Here is a 22,695-nt window from a genome sequence, read left to right as displayed (position 1 = left end):
ATGACTGAGTAAAGCTGTAGCACCGAGAAATGCCCCCACCCACATGTTCACACGCACACACACATACACACACACCACCCATATGGGACGACCAATATCAACACCCCTTTCCTCGTCTAGACATAAAGAATAATCTCCCCAATTTTGGTTCAAATTATGGAGGTCTCCTTCAGTGCCTGAGTCCCCCACCAGCCCCCCTTCTTTGGTCTTCACTGTGACTTGTTTAAGGTAATCTGTACAATCTCTGTCTATGAATTCAGTTTAGGTCCAGTGTCGGGTAGAATTGTGTTTTTGCAATCTATTCTGGTTGAGGAATGATAATATTCAATACTTTGGATTGGTGGATGAGGGGTGTGGAATTAAACCAGACAGTCAGACCATATTTGGTCTGTTGACTGAGCAAAGGAGGGGGATCCTGTGAGAGTCCATTAAAGGTGAGGAAGAACACATTCCCTTTGCATAAGACAAACCAGTCTTATACAAGAGAGTAGGAAGAGAAAGAGAGTAGCGAAAAAGAGAGAGAGAGAGAGAGAGAGAGAGAGAGAGAGAGAGAGAGAGAGAGAGAGAGAGAGAGAGAGAGAGAGAGAGAGAGAGAGAGAGAGAGAATGCCTCCGTTTTGCTAACCTCCCACCAAACTGACCCTCAGATTGGGCCACCCAGAACGACGGACGACTAAAGCAACACTTTTGCACATCTGCATGTTGATGTAGGCCTCTTTCAGGTGCAGTGATTCTGTCAGGAGTGCCCTCTGGTGCATTTAAAGGAGACATACAACTACAAAAGATAACATGAAGCCGCTGCTTTAAAGGGAGAGAGTGAGAGTGAGAGTGAGTGTGAGAGAGAGAGAGAGAGAGAGAGAGAGAGAGAGAGAGAGAGAGAGAGAGAGAGAGAGAGAGAGAGAGAGAAAAAAAAATAAAGAACAGACACAGATAGAGATAGAGAGGGACATCCTTTCAACAGAAACATCCCAGAGGACCCATCCCAGGCAGAAACTCATCGCTTACATAATTGGTCACAATGAGGTTATTTTTTTCTTATATTTTGGGGTTCTTTGTGTTTTGTTCTGAATTGGACCATGCTGCGTTATCCATCAACATTTTCTTCCTCCAACAAACACACTGTTGTTTACCAGCTTTATTTTGGTCTGCCTGTGTGGTGCTTTCTCCCAGGACTCTGCCCTCAGGCTGGGGCCGGCATCTCATCTTCCGCTCGGAAATGGACATGAAAGCTGACTCACATGTAAATGAACACACATGGCTGCACACTCGGACAAATGAATAACTATTTATGGAAAGATTTTGCACGTGTTTATGCCAATGGCACTGGCACAAATGCCGTTGCCATTGGTATGTGGAACCTATATTGTAGGCAAATGATTTGACCCACTTTTATAAAACAGTGAAGGGTGAGAAAGACATCCTTGCTCTCTTCCCAATGAGAGTAAAGATCATACTTACTACAAAAGACACAGCATATTGGTCCATGGCCACAGTAACTTTAGCCTAAGGCTAAGAAAGACTAGCTGACACTGCCTACTGTAACTTTTGATCATACTAAACTACTGAATTTTAGATCATACAGAAGTCTGCATTTACATCTACCATATTGACATATTTGGATGTAGGTTGTGTCCTGTGCTTTTATAAGACCCAAATAAAAAACTGTTTTGTGAAATGACACAACTGGGACCCATGAGAAGTGATGAATTTACTCATCTCTTTTTAAGAGTCAGAGGGACAGAGAGGCATAATGAGTGAGCATGCGCATGTCAAAGATGCAATTAAATGCATTAACCTTGGACACCCCGATTCTCCAAATCTATGTAGCCATCTAGTGGCTATTATTGGAAACATGAAAAACATTTACGCTAAAGTTTAAGCTATAGTGATGCGGAAAACCAATTCAATTATACATACTTATTTTATTAATATAGGTTTTATAGGTTTAAAGGTTTTCGAAACAAAGACAATTCAACAGATTTTTTTTGGTAGTAAAATAATGGATACAAAAATAATCAAACAAAAACAAATTCTGTTATAATAAATGAATCAATCCTGTGGGGCCAGCTTTGCTTTCTTGTGGCACACTGACGTTGGTTTTTCAATTTGATCTAGTTTCTCCTTTTTTATCTTCAACTTTGCCTTCTTAAGGGGCAGGCTAGCCTTCTTGTCATCTTCCAGCTTTATTGATGGCATTTCTTTCAGCTTCTGAAACTTTTTCAGGTCAGCGCAGAATAAAACCTAATAAAAAACAATCCACCTTATCATTTACAATGAAAGAGATATGATCAATTTAAATAAACCACCATAATAAATACCTACCGATTGTGCCCAGCCAGCATAAGGACCCCATAGCTGCCTGAAAAAATCCCCTGTATGAAATAAATGCATTGGATATTTATAGCATTTGTTTGCTCACTGGAAACTTTTTGAAACTGTTGAAAAAGGAGAATTCATGCTGACCAATGTCTCTGTTAACTTTGTCAGTAAGGGTCTTTTGTGTACTGCCGGCGGCACATTTGTAGTCCCGTTTAGCGATCTGCCAAATGTGTGTATCAACGGGAACAGCATCCGCCTTGTCAAGGGACATGAGACAGGCACAGTCGGCCACCTCAACAACGGGAGACACAAAGGAGAGATTCAGAGACATTTTAAGTAAATTAAGAACATCACAGAGACATACAAGGCAATTGATGATTGACCAGAAATTGTTTAATTACAATTAAGACAACAATTAAATTGGTAAATTAGAAATTGACCAATAAAGTAATGGAAACAAATGGAAATGATGGATAATTTATAGCTCTTGTGGTCCTAGGAGCAGTTGGGGAGAAGAATTCTTCCACCAAAGTCTACTCTAAATAAGACCAGCTCTTTTCCTCGTACCTTGAGGCCCACACCAGGGAGAGACCGCAGAGAGTTCCGGGCCTGAAGATACGGAGTCCTCCTCAGACCCTGGAGCCAGTCAGGCCCGTGCTGCTCCAGGATTTGTTTGGCACTCTGCTGCAAGAACCGAGCCCTGTATCCAAAACCCAGATCCCTCAGCAGCGCCTCCACTTTGTCATCTGCCAGTCAAAAGAAAGAATACCGATTTAAAAATTGTGTTTTACAAACATACACACATATACATACATAAATATACCAGAAAAAGTAGAAATATACCAGCAATGGCCGAGAGGGACGGGAAGTCATAATAGGTGGTCCCATCCAGCTCACACAGTGGCTTGCCCAGGGACCTGCACAGGTTATCCACCATGCCCTGGATGCGGGAAATGTGGTTGTTGGAGGTACAAATGAAGGAAAACAAACACTCAGTTGGGTTCTGGCGCAGCATTCGAATACCTAGGGGAAAAAAAAAAAATTCATCACTTCACTACACACACTACCTCATATCATTTAAGCCTATGGGAAAATATATAAGCTCTAGGAACTACTTGCCTGTGAAAATGTTGGATATATGTTTGAAGTGGGGGTCTGCCAGTCCCCATTCTCTATATAACTCTTCCAGGTTTACATCTAATTGGAAATAATCCACAAGCATTTCTTCCTCTCCTTCTTTCTTGACGGTCACCGGTACATCAATATCTTCCTCCTTTATGTTTACTTTCCATCTTTTTTCTGACTTGTTAAGCTGCTGTGCAGGACCGTCCGCTTTTCTTTTCCGGTTATCGACCTCTTTATGAGCATCTTTATTATTATAGACGTGATACCACAGTCGATCATCTGTTTGTGTTAGCGTCCAGACTCTTCCTCCCATCACGCCCGTCCAGTGTCCATCTCCAGTCTCTCTCCAGCTGTGAGTTGAGAAGACAATTAAGTGTGTTGTTCTTTTGGATTACTGTGTAACACTGTGCTATGCAGCTATGCATAGCATAGCTGTAACCTAACCGAACAAACCAAGAATGACAAACCTACCGGAAAGTTTGTCCACAACCCAAAGTAAGATCCAACCTGAGTTGAGACCTAGTACAAGCCATTGAAGCCCAGGCTGCTCCCCCTACAGAGAGCCTTGCGTGTTTGGCCATGGTCGCGATGATGCTCATTCAACGATTCATACGCATTCCAGACTAGATAACTGTGTAATTATAGGTATTACAATTTTTAAAGGTTGGTTGGAAGTTCGTGGTCAATCATTTAAGTACATCAGACAATCTAGCCAATACATTTTGTTTACAGTCGGGTTAAAGGTATCAAAAATGATGGACACAAACGTTTCGCGGTGTCATATGCGTTGATACTGATGGCCAACCAAAACCTTGCAATGGGTTTGTGGCTTTTTGACTGAAGTGTAACTCCTTGTAACGATGTTCAGTGTACGAATGATTTTAGAAATTATATTCAGTGGACATTTTCCTTGTAAAATTGTTCGATGGATAAGACGCAATGTTTTGATGGCTCTTGTAACATCTCTGGATCTGACGCAACATTACACACGTTATGATTTGGTCCCTCCCCTACTGATGTCAACACAACTTTTGATTGGATCCTTCAGTAAAACTGCGCAACCCAGTTCCTTGGCTATTGGTAAATGCATTACCAAAAACCACCATGATTGGTCAATTTAATTGCATCATCGTCTTTCCCCTAGTGGTGGAGGAAGTGACCCAACTGGCCGGTAAAGGGCTTTAGCGGCGTGTCTGGCTGTAGTGTGTGGTAGGTGTGTGCGCTGAAAAATGGCGGATACAGTGACACTTTTCACTTCCATTGGGCTCAGTGAACAAAAAGCTAAAGAAACATTGAAAAACGAAGCACTTACTTCTGCTCTTAAGGATGCAATTGCCCAGGTAATCCATACTTCGAACTGTCAGACATGGATTTAATGTTCTCTCCACCGCACGTTTCTGGTCAGATGCAATGTTGCCCTATGCTCTTTTGGTTTTACGTTTTGATATAAATTGCTTGTCATGGAATGTTGTTGCGGTTAAGGCATCTGATAGTATAATTTTTATCAGATGTGCTTTTTAAAGCAAAATCGATATCACAGAGCATATTCTCACTTTCATTTTGGCCGTTGTTCCTGTAGATCCACGACCTTTTTGTCGACACTTTCTGAGCAACTATAACAGCTACATATTTTCCCATTTGTCTAAAGTTACTTTTCCTTTTTTTTCATCGTATGTATACTATGACAAGAGTATAATGACTATACTCTTATACACTGGCAGCTAAACATGTGTTTTACTACTTTTTCTATTATTTCTCCCCTTGAATCAACTTTTTTTCAATTACAATAGGCCCAGGTTGTCAATGGAGCCACAGGAGTGGACAAAGCCATGGGAACAATGCTGTACAGCATGGTATCCCGTCTCAAAGATACCAAACGCCTGACATTTCTCGCAGACCACATTGCCCGGCACAAAATATGCACAGAACTTCAACTAGCTGGTAATAACAATGACATTATCATCATAACGAAAAATGACATTGGGTATTCCCACTTCCGTTTTTCACATTTTGATTAGTCAGACTAGAAGATTTTTACAAAACATACTAATTATAAAAAGACATGGTCATCACAGATTAAAGTGATGCCCAATCACAATCCCACTTGTTGATAGACTGCCGACATTATCCAGTTGCCGCTTGCCAAACTTCAGTATCATGTTCAGGAATCGTTAGGTATTACTCGTTAATGTCTCAAATGTTTGTGGCAAATCTGGCTACAAGTCTTCTAGTGTGTTCCCTTGGTGATAAGGAACATTTTATAACTTGATAGGTCTTCGGTCCATATAAATAAAGTATTGCATACAGAACGTTGACTCACTTTAATGTTTGCGTAGTTATAAACTCACAGACGACTAACCTGCTCTTGTCGTGTCCTAGCTGCTCTTGAGTTTGTGAAGAACCATCCTCAGGACCCCATCAACCAGGCAGAGTTTGAGAATGTCTGCGGCGTGGGTGTGGTGATCACCCCCGAGCAGATCGAGGAAGCGGTAAATAGCCAGGCATACCAGTCACTTGCATAACAGACTTCCAGGGATACCCAGGTATTTATTAGCCTTGCTTTGTGATGTATCACTGCATTCTTCTCAGGTGGAAGTGGTGATCAACAAACACAAGGAACTACTGCTAAAGGAGCGGTATCGCTACAACATGGGGCTGCTCATGGGTATGCTTTCAGACTCATTCTAGATAAAAATAAAGTGTATGTTTAAATTACTTAGTAAACCACTTAAAAAAGGCGGCATCAACAATCTTTGTACCCCCCTTCAGGAGAATCACGCGCTGCTCTTAAGTGGGCAGATGGAAAGATCATCAAGAATGAGGTGGACGTGCAGGTGTGTTTCAGAAAGGATTGTTCACCAGTAGCAATGTGGGAACTTTAATTCTGTATTTGACTACATTCGGTGCTTGTGTAAACCTTAATAAATGCATTTCTTGTTCTGGTAGGTTCTACACCTATTGGGCGCCAAAACAGAGGCTGACCTAGAAAAGAAGACCAAGGTTAGCCCACGCATTATGAACTGGGGGATGATGAAAACCCTATTTCACTGTCACCCGTGGGTAACCTCTCGTCTTTCTCATGCAGCCTCAGAAAGCGAAAACCTCGGAGAGTGAGGTGAAGGCAAAGAAAGAAGAGGTGGCCGTCAATGGTGAGGTCAAGTTTTCCTTAAGGACAAATAAATGTGTTGCTTGTATATGAAGGAGAGAGTTTAATCTGTCATTCGTCGTTAGGCGAGGTCCAGTCTGAAGGGAAATCTCTAATGGAGCAACTGAGGGGAGAGGCGCTGAAGTTCCATAAAACTGGTTAACCTTTTCTACTTCATTACTTTTAAATTACATCTCTGACTCTGTTGTCCATTTTTCCCCAGACCCCTTCGTTGGGGTCAGGGTTGGTCCATATGTTAACCTCTCACTCCAATCTTGTTCCTGCAGGAGAGAACTATAAGACGGAGGGCTATGTGGTTACGCCAAATACCATGGACCTGCTTAAAAAGCACATGGAGATTACCGGTGGACAGGTGAAACTCACAACTTTTTGTAATGTTTAGAAAATGTCATATTATACTAGGTGACAGTACTTTGGTTATTATTTTGTACTAGGTCCTATCCAATCTGTTTGTGAAATATATTGATTTATGGATTTTTATCAAGATATCATTTTTTCAAGATTCGTACCCGCTTCCCTCCTGAGCCTAACGGTATCCTCCACATTGGACACGCCAAAGCCATCAACTTCAATTTTGGTTATGCAAAGGTACCACGTCCTGTCTAGACCCGGTTTGCTGGCATGCTATGTTTGTCGTCTTGTGTCTATAATGTAATTTCTCTCCTTTTGCAGGCCAACGACGGGATTTGTTTCCTGAGGTATGATGACACAAACCCAGAAAAGGAGGAAGAGAAGTACTTCACTGCCATCAAGGACATGGTGGGGTGGCTCGGTGAGTCTGTGTTTGTTGAGCTGAGCTCTTTTTCAAATTGTTATATATGCCATGCCTTTTAAAAAAATTCAAACGGTGACCCTTAATGTTGCGTGTCTCGTAGGTTACGAACCATACCAAATCACCCACGCATCGGACAACTTCCAGCACCTTTATGACCTCGCGGTGGACCTGGTCCGTAGGTAAGTCAAACCGTGGTGGTGGTGGTGTGCCAGTGGGGGATGCTCTTCAGGTATACTGGTAGAATAGGTCAGCATCCTTCCTCTGTACTCCTTCAGAGGTCACGCCTATGTGTGCCACCAGCGGGGGGAGGAGCTGAAGGGCCACAACGCCCCCCCATCCCCATGGAGAGAGCGCCCCATGGAGGAGTCGCTGGTTTTGTTCCAGAGGATGAAGAAAGGGCTGTTCGCCGAGGGCGAGGCGACACTGAGGATGAAGATGGTCATGGAAGACGGGAAGATGGATCCTGTTGCCTACCGTATTAAATACACCCCACATCATCGGACAGGAGATGCATGGTACATATATTGTTCTTGTTTAACGATCATCTTTTCTGTTTATCTTCGGTGCAACAAAACCTCATTTGCAAATTATGCCAATAACTTTCCTTTCACACTCCTCCAGGTGTATCTACCCAACCTACGACTACACTCATTGCTTGTGTGACTCTATTGAGAATATCACACATTCACTTTGTACCAAGGAGTTCCAGGCAAGGTATGCAGTGTGACACTTGTAAGGTTGGCGAGTGACCATCCATTTATTCATGATTCCATTTTTTTGGCTTATCCATTGTTTGTTGTTCATTTTTAGACGGTCCTCGTATTTCTGGCTATGCAATGCTCTGGATGTTTACTGCCCAGTGCAGTGGGAATACGGACGGTTGAACCTCACCTACACTGTCGTATCCAAGAGGAAAATCATCAAGTTGGTAGAGACAGGAGTTGTCAGGTAAGATGCCTTTCAACCCTTATAAACCCTTAATAAAATACATGTATAAATATCCAAACACACCTTATATCTGCATAACTAGATTTTAATTATTACTCGTAACTTAGTTTACACCTTCTATACCTATGGTTACACATTGTTTTACACTATGTATTTCAGTGTGGGTATTGAATGCGTGGGAAAGGTGTTGAATTGTGATTGGTCCACTCTTCATGTTCGTCCATGCTTTTTACTCTAGAGACTGGGATGATCCTCGCCTCTTCACACTTACCGCACTGAGGAGGAGAGGTTTTCCGTCTGTGGCCATCAACAACTTCTGTGCCAGGGTATGCAGATAGAAAGCACCATGGGGAAACGAATGGGGTCCTCACAAATGAATTGCCACGTTCCTTAACCAGTTTATATTGCAGGTGGGAGTAACGGTTGCCCAGGTCACCATGGAGCCCCACCTGCTCGAGGCCTGTGTGAGAGATGTCCTGAACGACACGGCACCGAGGGCCATGGCCGTCCTGGAACCCCTGAAAGTCACCATCACCAACCGCTCCGCAGACTTAAAGGTATGGATGGACTGAGGAATACCTTCCTATGGATTTTCTTTTTTTTCTTTGGCTTTACCTGGCTATTTTGGGAGAAAATCTGAACGTAAAATGTCATGGAGTGTTCAGTTAACCATAGTTACGAATAGTTGGATGATTAATCTCCCTTTTTTTCAGTCCGATGTCCAAGTTCCAAACTTCCCTGCCGATGAGGCTAAAGGCAGCCATGTGGTTCCATTTACAAACATTGTCTTCATTGAACAGAGTGACTTCAGAGAGGTCAGAGAAAAACCGTGTTGTGTACACTTCGAACTCACTACAATTACTATTTTATTTGTGTAACTAGGATTTTGATGGATGACTTGCACCTCTTGCGTTTAGGTAATGGAAAAGGGCTACAAGCGTTTGACTCCAGACCAGCCAGTAGGCCTGAGACATGCTGGCTATGTCATCACTGTGCAAAAGGTCATCAAGGTGAGTCTTTTGGTTAGCCTTTATTGCAATTGCAATCTCAATGGGCTTCACATGCCCACATTTGACCACCATCCAACTGTTAAGCAAAAAGCAGGAACAAAAGAGAGAAAGACTTTCAAGGGATGGTTAGGAGGCGTTGATTAGGGCAATACTAATTATAATGAAGCTAAACAACAAACAAAAATATATTTAACTATAAATAAAAAAAATGGGTAAGACTAAATGGTTAAACCTTTTGACAAAGCCAAAATGAAATAACTGTAGAATTGTTATTGTTTCCTTTTTGCTGTGCCACTGTTTTATTCTAACCCTACCAATTATGCACCTCCCTTGCTAGGATGCTCAAGGTAAAGTGGTAGAGTTGGAGGTGAGCTGCTGTGTTTCAACTGAAGCTAAAGAGAAACCCAAGGCTTTCATCCATTGGGTCAGCCAGCCCCTCAAGTGTGAAGTGCGCCTCTATGAAAGGCTGTAAGTCCTATAAATGACACAACAACACACACGCGCACACACACGTGTGCAGGTTTGAATAACTGGTGGCGACTATCTTGTAGGTTCTTGCACAAAAATCCAGAGGATCCGTCTGAAGTTCCTGGGGGATTCCTGAGTGACATCAACCCTGTAAGTATGGGTATTGTGATGCAGACAAGGGGACATAGTTGGTAAAATCGGATTCTGTAACCTTTTCTATTAACATTATTTTGCTTTCAGCATTCTATGGAGGTGATCGACAGTGCCTTGGTTGACCGCTCAGTCGCAGGAGCAAAGGTTTTAGACAGATTCCAGTTTGAGAGGATGGGATACTTCTCCCTGGACCCTGACAGCACAGCTGACAAGGTATTGTGGGAATTCCTCTGTTTGATATTCAAGGACTTCATATTCAAGTGTTACATTTTGCTGTACTGGTTTCTGCTAATACAACTGTTAATATTAGCTGTTCATTTTTACTATTTTTTTTACTTTTAAAATCAGTGTTCACCACCAAGACATCTGATCGTAACATGTACATGAATTGTGAGTAATGTAAAGATGTGTGTTGGTTCCAGCTGGTGTTCAACCGAACGGTCACCCTGAAGGAAGATCCTGGGAAGATCTAATGGACTGAGATCTTGTTGCACATCCTGCTTCCTGTCGGCCCGCAAAAACCTCTCCTTTCTAGGCTTGTTTGCATCATTCATTTTGGAACATCAACTGAAACTTAATTATATGTCATATGACCAGCCTAATTCTAGCTACATATTGTTGTATGTATTAGTGGGTATATTTCTTAACTGTTTCAAAAGTTACATAATACAATTTTAAATTTTACTTTCCGGACTGGAAAAGCATTATGCATTTGGAAGTTAGCCTCACACAAGTGACCAGAAGCATTTTTCCATCTGCTGCAAGGATATTAATTTATTTTTCTGTTCTGTTAAATGAATTTACCTTTTTATCACAGTAAGGGTATCCTTCAAGTTTCAAGATGTTTAATCATGTTGGTGCTCTTAAATGCGTTATGGTTTTCTAACAAGGGTGCTGTCAAATACAGTAACCTGTGTTTTTGTAGCATTTGAGAGGTGGCACAAGTGTCAATTTAAAAAAAGACCTCAAATAAAAGAAGCTGACGTATGCATTAATTATTTTAGTAGTCTCAGCATTATTATTTCTTCAGTTAATTAATACACACTCATGGGTTGACTACTCAGTGAAGTGCCCAACAGTGAAGTGCGTGATAATTAACCAAACAGTCTGTAGTCACATAAACGCCACATCTCCTCTGGACGACCTTAAAGACCCATAAGCCAGTGAACCACTGAGTATCCATTCTTCCACTTCTTGTTTAAGGCAGACTGGAGTCTTCGTTAATCGTTGACAACATTACCACGGGTTTGCTGTATATTGCCCCATTTAAACACACACCCGTAAGTGCTTGTTGTCGCGATAGAAACATGGGGTAAAATCGCGACAACAACACTGAGCTCTGAAACGCATCCCCATTGGTCTAAACATACTGTCAGACACAGTAAGATGGCGCCGAGCGAAATATGAGTGTTCAAGACAAGAAAATATAGGCTATTTTCTAATTCAACGATTAAAAAAAGGCATCAACAACCAAATACGCATACGTTTGTGATTATTTATACCCTTGCTTTCTGGAAAAAGAAGAAAGACTCTTCAAGGAGAGAAGCAGGCAGCCCGGTTCAGGAAGAGAGGTAGCTAACGTTAGCTCCCCAGCAACCGACGCTACCGGGACTTGATTAGCTCTTTAGTTCAGTCCCTCCTCTGAACCGCACACTGAAACGCATTGTATGTTGCAGTGAGCACATGCTTCTCGTGTTGCATTCACTATCTTGATGTTGTTTGCATTCAACAGCACGTGGCTACTTAGTTAGCCATCTACCTTTCATTAGCTTGTTCTGCAGCTGTCAAACAGCGAGCGAGCAAAGTCTGCCTTTCACCATATCATTATGTCGTACATCTAACGACGATCCCTCTCGTAGTGTTGACTAACCCGCGTTGACATGTCCATACGGTCTGAAGCCCATTCTGCTCCTGGAATACGGTTGTCCCATTCAGAAGGGAACCGCGCTTTTGCTCAAGCTCATATACGGATAACTAAATTTAACCCTTTCCTAATGCTCTCGGTGTTACATTGTAGATGGATGAAGTTTAATAAGTAAACACGCAGCCGTTACACTTAGTTATTGTAAAAATAATGGACGTATTTTAGCATCTTTCATTACTTGCTTTGCTCTTCGAATCAGATAACTGGATATAATTTGAAACATAGTTAGACTGAATCTACATTCTCTTTGTATATGTTATTTTGCAGTTGGTTTGTCAGTAAACTTGCTGAGCAGTGATGAATAACTCTCTCGATGGCTCCGGCTCCTATGAGGAGCTGGTGAGGCAGAAAGCTCGCAGTGTTCCCCAACACCGTATGAAAGAGTTTCTGGAGTCTTTGGCCAACAAGGGACCGGATGCACTGCAGGAGTTCAGCCAGCAAGGGGGCGATGCCACGACCACGACAGCCACCATGGTCTACCAACAAGAAACAAACTGCATTTACACCGACAGTACAGAGGTGGCAGGTTCCTTGCTGGAACTGGCTTGCCCGGTAAAAAAATCCCATTTGTTTTACTTTGTGTGCAGGCACTTATATTTTGAATTGCATGGGAGCTGTCTGACAGTTTGTGACAATGCAGGTTCAAGTGCAGGTCCAGCCCCAGCAACAGCAGATTCAGGAGTCCGCAGTACAGCAGCAGTCTGTACAGGTGAATGCTGAGCATCAGATAGTTCAAGTAAGTGTCTTCCTCATCCTTTACTTTTTAGGGCATTTATATACTTTCAAAGCTCACTCCAGTGCTCCTCCTCTCAGGTGCAGATTCAGGGTCAACAGCAGCAGATGCTTGGCCAGGTTCTTCAGGTGCCCTCAGGCTCCCATCAACAGCTACAGGGACTGACCACTGCCCAGCTCATTCAGCCTGGAGACCTTACAGAGGAACAGCACCAGCAGGTATCATCAACCCCGTACTAATGGCTCTGCAATGTTAACTCATGATTTTACAGCTTTCTATAACAAAACATGTGGGACATCAGGGGATTATTTAAACCTTATTTGAGGGTCTAACGTAAAGTAGCTGAAATGCTTTATGCAATATAAATGCAGTGAATTCTTCCTTCCTCCCTTGATTGTCTCATGCTTCAGCTTCAAGCTCAGCTGGTGGCAGCCGTGGCGGGAGGGCAGCAGATCCAGATTCAGACAGTGGGGGCGCTATCTCCCTCCCAGCTGGATAATACTGAGAGGAGAGTGCTTGGAACCGCTGCTGCCCACGGAGTCGGAGTACTGCAGCCAGCCAAAAAGCGCAAGGTGGACATGCCCATCACAGTGTCCTATGCCCTGCCCGGTCAGCAGTTAGCCACCGTCTTGGCTATCCCACAGGGCCAGGGCCAGCAGCAGAGCTATGTGTCCCTGCGGCCCGACCTCCTAACGGTGGACAGCTCCCACCTCTACAGCGCCACCGGCACCATCACTAGTCCGACTGGGGAGACGTGGACCATCCCTGTCTACTCGGCCCCTTCTGGCCCCGGGGGCCGGGATCAAGTCACGCACATCGCCATTCCCCAGGAGGCCTATGGAACCGTGCAGGTCACGGGAGCAAACACTACTACGATGGCCACAATGCCAACACAAATCACAATTGAAAATGACAAGCTCAAGCTGTCGGCCAGTCAGAGCCAAACGGCGCAGGCGGTCTCCAGCATAACGACATCTGGGATTATGGGGAGCCAGGAGGAGGTGGTGCATACGCTGGCTGCCAACACGCTGTTCCCTGCCCAGTTGATGAATGGCAACATCCACATCCCAGTAGCGGTGCAGGGCTACCCCAACACCACACAGTCCCTTATCTGGGACCCGCAGCAGCAAGTGTTGCACACACAGGGACTGCCGGGCCAGGACACACAACAACTACAGGCAAGGAAACGCTCAGTCTTCTACTCATGTGGGTCTGGCAGCCACACATTGTCACTCCTGTCTTCTTCGCTGTAGTATTTCACTACAGATCTCCTGGATTGTTGGCTAAGATGCAACCTTCTTGCTGGGATATGGTAGAAAAGTGCTGTGTGTTTTTCTTCAGGGTCAGACAATCTCAGTCACAGAGGTGGACGGCCAAGGGCAGCATCAGGTGCAGGTCCAAGAGCTGCTGCTCCCCGCCTCTCTGAAGCCAGAAGAGGGCTGGGAGGTGTGGCGGCTCTGGGCTCAGAGAAAAAACGCAGAGATGGACAAAGCGGAGGCAAATAAGCTTGCACCTATTGGGCGTGAGTGTCCATGCATAGATATTAATTACCATGCATACAGACTATTGAATACCAGGGTTATTGGCTAAATATTGATAGAAAGGTTGGCTTCCTTTCACATTGTCTATTTGTGTAAGAAGCACACATGCACATTGTTCCTGTAAATAGACGAAGGATCGTTCTTATAGGTGGCCCATTTCCTAACTAAGAGGAATGACTGATGGTCCTGTCGATGTGTAGGTCGCCAGGCGCTGCGCTTCCAGGAGGACTTGGTGTCTTCCGCGGTGGCCGAGCTCAGCATGGCTCTGTCGCTGATGACGCAGGAGACCCGCGGGCTTGAGGGAGAGACGTACGAAGCCGACGTCCTCTACTACGTCTTCCTCTGCATACAGAAAGTGAGTTCCTTAGTCGTACACACACAGTTGTTGGCTATATTTAAAACACTGATCCCTTTTTTCTCTCCAATCCTTCTTTTTGAATATTGTGGCATAGATGGTTAAAGGACTGGTCTTGTATACAGGAGACCCTCCATTCAAAACACATTACCGGTTTGCAACAACAAGTAAACACTAATAGCAAATGGCCTGTCCAATACAATGTCGTAGGTAGCTTAGTTAACTTGAGTGGCTGCACCCATTGTTTTTCAAACTTCTCAGTATTTCTTTCCATGTCGTTATGTTATATTCTATTTTAGGATGAGATGATCATACACCAAAGGGTGTAGTAACAGACAAGATACGATGTCCAGATTTGTCTGGTGTCTGTGCTGCTGGTACAACCTCTGGATGAACCGGCACAGACCCTCCAGCTCATTACTCTTCCTGGTTTTGTTCTGTCTTCCCAGTATTTGTTTGATAATGGTCGTGTGGATGACGTTTTCTCAGACTCGTACTACACTCGCTTCGCTCAAAGTCTGCACCAGATACTCGAGCCATGGAGACCGACGGTGCACCCATTAGGTGAGGGAGCCGAAGGATCTATGAAAGGATCATAGATGAGCCACAAACCGTACACTGCATCCCACTACCATCTCCTTAAATCATTCATTTAAGTAGTACATCTTTTATTTTAATTACAGGCAGAGACATGCTGATTGAATCTGTGGGGTTATTTAGCAGCTGCTGTTAGCAACTACTGCGACCAAAGATCATTTAAATTGAACTGATCACTTGACAACGTATTCATTTCAATAGTTCATTAGTTTGATCGATGTCTGTCGGCCAGGATTGAAGACCCTTGTCATGCCTGCCTCTTTCAGGCTACGTCATCCCAAGTCATGTGACGGAGGAGATGCTGTGGGAGTGTAAACAACTAGGAGCACATTCTCCCTCGACATTACTCACAACGCTAATGTTCTTTAACACTAAGTAAGTCTCACACACAAACACACACACACACAGACATACACACACTCTTGGGGTTTCACAGAACAATCTATCATCTGATCGATCGTCGGTTGTCTTGGCACAGTGCATTAATAAACGGTGGCAATGCAGATTCTACAGCCTATCGTCTACCTCTCCATGTCCACATAGTGTGTTTTTCCGAATGCCTCGACCCCTCTTGAATTGTTTCCAAATGGAAGAGACGCCTATACAAAAACCACAGTGCTGAGCGTCTTTTTCCCAGAGTGCTTTGGTCTTTTTGTGTGGCTGCTCCAGGCGCTTCAGGTTGATGGTCTCTGCATTTTTCAGAATCGTGATGCTGTCAACACTTTTGCAACACTTTTACCCCCAGTCACCCAATCATAGATTACAGATAAGAGAACTATCAAACAAACATTAAGTCAATTAAAGAGAAGGTTGATACAAATAAATGATAGAACGGTGATAGTTCTATTTTAGACCTTTTTTTGAGAATGTATCATTGTCACACTTTATGGGAGTAGTTGAAGACTACTCAAATGCAGCAGTTGTGAATGCCCTAAGACCCACACACACTACTCTATGCTTTCTAAACCATTTTGTTTTACCTCGTCACCATCTCTGCCCAGGTATTTCCACCTGACGACAGTGGAACAGCATCTTAAGGTGGCCTTCTCCAAGGTGCTGAGGCACACCCGAAAGAGTCCCAACAACCCCAAAGACAAGAGCACCAGCATCCGATACCTGAAGGCCACTGAGAGGTTAATCGGGCAGAAAGGTGAGCCTCCACTCAGTGGAGGCTGTGTGCAGCCTTAAGTAGACAGGGCCCTGACATCACCTGCTGTGGCGGCTGACGGCACGTCTCAATGTCTGTGTTGCAGTGACGGATGACATGTACTCTGAGCAGCTGGAGGACCCAGAGAGCCCGCTACGCTGTCCCATCAAGCTATATGACTTCTACCTCTTCAAATGGTGATTATGTGGACTAAAAGGACACAACATAACCGGGGCCGGAGTCATCCATTGTACGTTGTGAATGTGGCTCTGATCTAAATCTCTTCTTTCCTTTCTTGCTGTCTCCTTTCAGTCCACAAAGCGCTAAGGGCCGCAACGACACTTTCTACCTGACGCCTGAGCCTGTAGTGGCGCCCAACAGCCCCATCTGGTACTCCACCCAGCCCATCGTCAGAGAGCAGCTGGAGCACATGCTCGCCCGCATCCTGGTCGTCCGGGAGATCCAGGAAGCCATCACAATGATCGTCAACTTGCAATAAGGAAACGTGGCCATCACACTACACCACTGACTCATGAACATGGACATCGTTTGTTATCACCCTGTCTGCTTAACCTGATGCACTTGTGGACCATGCAGACGGAGAACGCAGCTTGCAGGTTCTGCCTTTCTTTTGGGCATAACCCTGCAGTCCCGATTCCTCCTGAATTTTCTTTGCCAAAGGATGCAGTATTGCTAATCTTCATTTAATGCGTTTTTTATTGGACCTGAACTCATTAATTTAAATCCGTAATAACTGTTGGTTACCAATGGTCTGGAATTATTGTTTTCTTAGTTTTTTATCTGTAATATTGCGTACATAATTTCACTTGTTTGCCTGTTCCATGCTGCTTTTGATCTGTTCATCCACGTTCTACATGTTCTATCCTTTTTTAATTGTTCACTTCGTTCACACCTCTGCCTTGCTCATCGTTCTGTCACAGCAAATGCCTCGGCCGTGTATGGGCTGAACCAAGTAGCCATGTGTAGGTTGTACGCCCTCTCGAGGATGCCCTGATTCTCTGTTAGCCGACTCGGCCTGCAAACCGTAAAATGTCCCCTACATCCAGAAGGGTTGAACTCTGCCGACTTGTTCCTTCGGATCAATTCCCCCGAGGTCATAGCACTACTTGGCATCTAATGTCTCCCATTTACATTTACATTTCGGGCATTTAGCAGACGCTTTTATCCAAAGCGACTTACAATAAGTACATTTGAAGTGAAACAATATATCGCTGTCTCCCAAGACATGGACTTCCTTGCCACAACCTGCACTTACGTAGCGCTGCCACAGAGAGGACCTCCAGCACAGCAGGGAACAGACAGACTGTTTCTGTATCTCCTGCCTCAAGACCCAAGACCTTTCTGTCAGAGGGGTCCATTGTATCATAACGGTTGATAACTCTGCAAGTGAAAAAAAAGACTCAAAGACTTCAAATAACTTAGCGCTCATTGTTCTATAATGTATGATATTCAAACAACCTTTGTGTACTGTAATAAGTCATCTAAGGAGAATGGTAGTGCCTGTGTGTTTTGAAACATGACCTTTTTGTACAGCCGCTATACTGGGAGTTTCTATTTTGTCCGTTATGTGATAGTGATAAACATAATTACGATACAAAGGGAGCAAGATTTAAAAAAAAATCAGGTTTATATCTGGCAAAGTAGAAAGATTATAAAAATGTAAGTTTTAGAATAGTATAGCAGTGAGCTTTCCCACAGTTCTGGTCGTATATCCACACATCAGAAACCAGTTTGACAGGATGAACAGGTTCTACCTCCATACACAATGCTGTAGCTCTGGTTATTAGCTGACTCTCGCCCTTAGGACTCCGATCTGGCCCATATGGAACCTCCTCTCAAATGACATTCGCTCAGTAAAGAAAAACTAGAAAGGTTTTATTTAGGTACCAATCTGAAATGAGTCTTTCGACTAAGGCTTGAAGGGAACATTTTCAAAGTTCTGTTCTGTTGGTTTGGGTTCCGACGACGTTTGTGGAAGCTGAAGAGAAGCGGGCAGTATTCTCCTCAGTAGGTTCCTGGGGTCCAGCAGCTGTTGAACGTTGCTCAGTGTTTGGTCTGGCTGAGCTCTTGGTGGTTGATGCTGATGGCTCCTCCTCGCTCTGTTTCCCTGACCCGATGAGCCCCGGATGCGGACCTGACTCCGGCCGCTGTTGAATGGCACTCCTTTACTCTGTGGACCGCTGGGGTAATGGGGAGAGATGCGTGACACACTGGGTTCAAACACTTTTGTGACGTATGAAATTGTGTTTAATTGCTCTTGTCATTTGGTTGGATGACGACGCATCGCTGGAATGTGTACGGAGGTTTCAGAGGGAAGTTTTTTTTTTATTCTCACCTGTCAAGATTTGCCACTGTGCCTCTGCTCAGCCAGTTGAGCAGACATTGATGAACCAGTACATACTGCTCCTTCAAAATAAACGGGGGATAAAGGAAAGCTTCGCTTTGCAGTTCACACATACTTTCACAGCCTCTCACTAATCTGGCAGTTTACCGGTCAATAGAAAGGACTCACAACATGCCACATGTGACTGTTTTTTAATTGTTTTCTAAACAGTTTGTTTCCCCCCCTGTTTTGTTAATAGCCACATACTGACACCTTACTGATAATTATATCCTAGCAGTTGTTCAAAGCATACCAACCACGTTCTGGACCATCCACAGCCGGTGCATCCGCAGGTCCTCCACAGCCGCCCGGATGTCCGGACTCACGCCTCGCTCACACAGCTGCATCAGCCACAGCAGCGTTACAAAGGCCCCCGATCTGCCAACGCCAGCGCTGAAATGTGTCAAAATAATTGTGAACTTAAAGAAATTAAGCCTTCTTTGGTTAACAGACGGACTTCGGTGAATGATGTGATACGTCGTCCACCTATTCTAAGTCCCATCACTTTGGTATTGTCTGATGCTGTATTGGTCATTCATTTTCATACATTTTATATTTTAGATGGGCTGATAATGACTTTTGTGATGCTCGCCTGCTGCCATATGTTAAATATGAATTCACTTTTGGATGGCTCCTGGTTTTAAACGTTATCGTCAAACGTTTATACATTATACAAACGGAGTGCCTAATGATTCATAGCCAGGACCACACTACTACTAATCCCTTTAGTGTATAGTAGAGCAATGGGATGAAGTTCACCGGGAAAAATATATCAGGCAGATGTTGATAGGGTAAAAAAGAAAATAATCAACAAAAACTTTTTGCGTACAAATGGGGGGGGGGGGGGGGGGGGTCACGGGCCAAAAAGGTTTTGGGAGCCCTGTCTGGATGGTTGTACCTGCAATGCACTACGGCAGGCCCCAGCCGCGGCGTTGCTTCTATATGCTGCCGCACATGCTCAGCTAGACCACAGAGGGCTGAGGTGTCTCTAGGAACCCCCCGGTCGGGCCAAGAAGGGTAGTAGTAGTGTGTAACTACTTTTTCTGTTGGATATCCTCTCTGAAAAACATTTTTTGTAAATATGAATGGTTAATTTGCTACACTACATGACAAGTCCAGACACATTATTGGCAATATAATCCATCATGCAGCAAAATGTAACATTTATTAATCAACCTTGTTTATATTTGTACTGTTTAACAGATGCTTTCATCCGTAATGACTTGTCGTAAGTGTGCAGGCAGGGGTAATGTCCCGATAACATCCATCCGGGGGATTCATTTTTTATCCAAAGGCATCTTGCTCACGGACATTGGAATCTTTCAGCTTGGAAACTGACCCACTATATCATGCCCAAATGTTTTGATCGATATTTCGTGTCGGTATGAACAACGGTTGCTCGGATAGATGGAAGATGATAAATGTGCCATATTATGTTACCTGCTTCAGATTAATGGTGGTGATGGAAACATGTGGACCCTGGTTGCAGGACACCGTGTTGACTTGGAAAGGCCCGTGATAAACGGTTCCTCTGGCCTTAGACCAGTATTGATCACATAGCACCTAGAGAAGTAAAGAAAACATTTTCAGTCAGAGCTTTATCACGGGAATTTATCAATAAGGAGCAGGGAGGGAAGAAGCCTCCGTGAAATTAGAGATGTAAAGGAGGTTCCAATGGGAAGAAGAAACCCCAGGGAAAGAGAAACAGGGAAAGCGTAGAAAAAAAGCTCAGGCCCCGGATTCTTAATAAACAGAGCTATCCCACTAAGTCCAGAGGGAGTGCAGTGTTGTTTTCTCACCACGTCCTTGTGCCGCAGGGCGGTCACCATGACAATTATACTGACGTTCTGCTCCCAGACCATCCTCCAGAAGTCGGTCATGGTGCTGCGTAAAGGGCCCTGGGTGCAGATGAAGTCTCTCTCCGAGCTGCCGCCCTGCACACAGTTGACAATGGTTCAACAGGAACCCTAAACAAAATGGCTCACAGGAGCTCCATGAAGAAACACATGAAGCCAGACAACAAGTTCATATTAGTCCCATGTGATCGCCTGGATGCAGTGGAAGGTGTCATACTGCACGGCGAGCGGTGGCAACGAGAAGCCACCATTCGACTGAACGTCATTGGAGGATTTCTTACAGGCACAAAGTTTGCGTTGATATAGTCGCCATTGGGCTGGGCGTCCTGCAGGGACAGCCTCACCCGACAGTGGTCATCTGTTAACCCAGAGACAGGACAGAGATGGCGAGCGTTTCAATAGCAATTCATCAAGCGATGGTTGAATGCCCCCCAACACACACACACTTGGTACTTACATGGCAGGATGTGGGGGTAGCGGTTCTTCTCCTTATTAACCTCCAGTTCCCCTGCCCTAGTGGGCAGTTCTTTGCCAACATCATTTAGCTCCTTCATGGAAATGAGGCGAATGATACAATTATTACCCAGACTTTCAGTTTTTTTCACATTTTTCCTGGTGGTTTTACTGTACAGCAGTACCTCAAACTCCTGCTTAAAGCCCATGTTGTCGTTGACAGAGAGTGATTGACATCGTAGCTGGAATTCCTGTCTAATGTGCGCTTTTGAGAAAGTTCGAATTCTGTGAAATACATAAATGCAGTATTACAGTGTTGTTAAACACAAGGAAGCGAAATAATCTAGTCATTTGACAAATGAATTGTCAGGTCTTACCTCATGTCTCTCTGAAAGGACCTCCAACTTTATATAGGACTGAAGTTTAGAAAGAGAGAGGATGTTTCTCTGCACTTTTCCCAAACTGTGATTCGCGTGGTCCTAGCCGTGTTGTGGCGTATTTTACCCTCTGCTGTGCTGCCCTCTTGGCCTCAGGTCGCCCTTGAAAAGGAGATTTTTAATCTCAATATATTCAACCTGGATAAATAAAAGTCAATTGAAATATACCATTTCTAACCAAAAGTTTTTTTTCATTGTAAAACCATTGTTAGAGGGAGCGACTGAAAAACTGAAAAAGCCTTCAGGTAGCAGATATGTTCCCTCCCCCGGTATGGAACTTTTACTTAAAATAATAATAATCATAAAACATATAAAAAACAAAAAAATGGAAATTAACTTGAAAATGAGTTTGCATGAAACGACAACAGATAAATACATGCATACAAATATATACATTATTCAATAGCCTTCTAACTCCCAACACGGCACTCTTGTTGGGAGTTAGAAACTGTACAGAAACTGCCCAAACAGGTTCTAAAAAACAAACAATAGTAGCTTGAGTATTGCCTGTCTGTTGCAAGCTGTTGTTACCTTCAGATTGGAGGCTTGGTTGTTGTTTTAGCTATCTCTGAGGCCATATGGGAAATAAATAGGACTACACCTTTCCATGGTATCTCAACAGTGTCTGGTTCCAATAATACTTCCTTCACAGGGAAATTCTCTTTCTCTCTGTCTCCCTCCCTCTCTCTTCCTTCATGCAAAAAAAGGGGGATGGGTGAAGGGTGGAGACAGAGAAAGGGGTGGAGAAAGTTCTGAAGTAGGTTATAGTAGTATAACCTTTACAGGTGTTCAGGTGTATATCTAGCTTATTATATAAGTATCTGATGCCTCTTCTGAATTAGAATCCATATTATAAAATAAACTATTGTCAACATAGTCAGTACATTTGAAAACATGGAAATTAAAATTCACACACACACACAAACACGCGTGCACGCACGCACGCGCACACACACACACACACGCACACACACACACACACACACACACACACACACACACACACACACACTGAACTGTTTCTGTTACTTTTTATATTATGGAATACGGTTAAGGCGCACAGGTTTGCTGTGCATCTTCCCTGTTTGATTGTAAGCATGTTGACCTTCTGGTGAACTTAATCTTCCCTTTTCTGTCAGTTAAATAAATTGAGGACTATGTACTGTGCTGGACCAACGATGCAATTTCTATCAGGCTCAGGGAGCATCATGAATTGTAGCGTTATCCCGGTCTACCACAACGCAATATCCGGTCTCTAACTTCGGTCTGTAACGGGTGTAAACAG

General features: G+C 43.9%; 4 protein-coding genes across 7 annotated transcripts; 2 read left to right on the top strand and 2 right to left on the bottom strand.

Moving 5' to 3' along the window:
* Nucleotides 1-1,637: 1,637 nt before the first annotated feature.
* LOC130391316 (N-glycosylase/DNA lyase-like) lies at nucleotides 1,638-4,381 on the bottom strand. The gene is made up of 7 exons (XM_056601376.1): nucleotides 3,915-4,381; nucleotides 3,438-3,793; nucleotides 3,162-3,341; nucleotides 2,886-3,064; nucleotides 2,463-2,610; nucleotides 2,322-2,371; nucleotides 1,638-2,240 (listed from the first exon to the last, which is right to left on the bottom strand). The coding sequence occupies exons 1-7, from the start codon at nucleotides 4,040-4,042 to the stop codon at nucleotides 2,049-2,051; spliced, it is 1,233 nt and encodes a 410-aa protein (XP_056457351.1). The 5' UTR covers nucleotides 4,043-4,381; the 3' UTR covers nucleotides 1,638-2,048.
* A 227-nt stretch (nucleotides 4,382-4,608) lies between these two features.
* On the top strand, nucleotides 4,609-10,960 carry LOC130384408 (glutamine--tRNA ligase-like). The gene is made up of 23 exons (XM_056592567.1): nucleotides 4,609-4,783; nucleotides 5,234-5,384; nucleotides 5,823-5,932; nucleotides 6,033-6,108; nucleotides 6,213-6,277; nucleotides 6,390-6,443; nucleotides 6,529-6,592; nucleotides 6,675-6,746; nucleotides 6,876-6,961; nucleotides 7,111-7,197; nucleotides 7,282-7,381; nucleotides 7,485-7,563; nucleotides 7,660-7,899; nucleotides 8,006-8,098; nucleotides 8,195-8,332; nucleotides 8,571-8,658; nucleotides 8,743-8,889; nucleotides 9,046-9,147; nucleotides 9,250-9,342; nucleotides 9,680-9,810; nucleotides 9,894-9,960; nucleotides 10,051-10,176; nucleotides 10,386-10,960. Exons 1-23 carry the CDS (start codon nucleotides 4,673-4,675, stop codon nucleotides 10,434-10,436), a joined length of 2,331 nt encoding a protein of 776 aa, XP_056448542.1. The 5' UTR covers nucleotides 4,609-4,672; the 3' UTR covers nucleotides 10,437-10,960.
* Nucleotides 10,961-11,069: 109 nt separating this feature from the next.
* On the top strand, nucleotides 11,070-19,113 carry LOC130384414 (transcriptional regulator QRICH1-like). Of its 2 annotated transcripts, none has more exons than XM_056592582.1 (12): nucleotides 11,070-11,534; nucleotides 12,155-12,439; nucleotides 12,513-12,623; nucleotides 12,701-12,838; nucleotides 13,031-13,798; nucleotides 13,962-14,142; nucleotides 14,362-14,516; nucleotides 14,966-15,080; nucleotides 15,380-15,488; nucleotides 16,115-16,263; nucleotides 16,367-16,457; nucleotides 16,573-19,113. In XM_056592582.1, exons 2-12 carry the CDS (start codon nucleotides 12,185-12,187, stop codon nucleotides 16,757-16,759), a joined length of 2,259 nt encoding a protein of 752 aa, XP_056448557.1. In that variant the 5' UTR covers nucleotides 11,070-11,534; nucleotides 12,155-12,184; the 3' UTR covers nucleotides 16,760-19,113. The 2 variants fall into 2 exon arrangements, with proteins under 2 accessions (XP_056448557.1, XP_056448566.1); XM_056592591.1 differs by having other exon boundaries at nucleotides 12,528-12,623; nucleotides 16,573-19,112.
* On the bottom strand, nucleotides 16,991-22,101 carry LOC130384423 (receptor-type tyrosine-protein phosphatase V-like). Of its 3 annotated transcripts, none has more exons than XM_056592604.1 (11): nucleotides 21,942-22,101; nucleotides 21,351-21,548; nucleotides 21,159-21,258; nucleotides 20,978-21,068; nucleotides 20,802-20,878; nucleotides 20,464-20,598; nucleotides 20,105-20,227; nucleotides 19,563-19,723; nucleotides 18,922-19,057; nucleotides 18,617-18,687; nucleotides 16,991-18,461 (listed from the first exon to the last, which is right to left on the bottom strand). In XM_056592604.1, the coding sequence occupies exons 2-11, from the start codon at nucleotides 21,353-21,355 to the stop codon at nucleotides 18,191-18,193; spliced, it is 1,170 nt and encodes a 389-aa protein (XP_056448579.1). In that variant the 5' UTR covers nucleotides 21,356-21,548; nucleotides 21,942-22,101; the 3' UTR covers nucleotides 16,991-18,190. The 3 variants fall into 3 exon arrangements, with proteins under 3 accessions (XP_056448579.1, XP_056448587.1, XP_056448595.1); XM_056592612.1 differs by having other exon boundaries at nucleotides 21,351-21,512; XM_056592620.1 differs by having other exon boundaries at nucleotides 18,374-18,461; nucleotides 18,918-19,057.
* Between the last annotated feature and the right edge of the window lie 594 nt (nucleotides 22,102-22,695).

Source organism: Gadus chalcogrammus, chromosome 1 (assembly GCF_026213295.1).
Source record: "Gadus chalcogrammus isolate NIFS_2021 chromosome 1, NIFS_Gcha_1.0, whole genome shotgun sequence".
In the NCBI taxonomy this organism is placed as follows: Eukaryota; Metazoa; Chordata; class Actinopteri; order Gadiformes; family Gadidae; genus Gadus; species Gadus chalcogrammus.
Note: the sequence above shows the minus strand (reverse complement) of the source record. Positions and strands in the feature narration are given on the sequence as shown.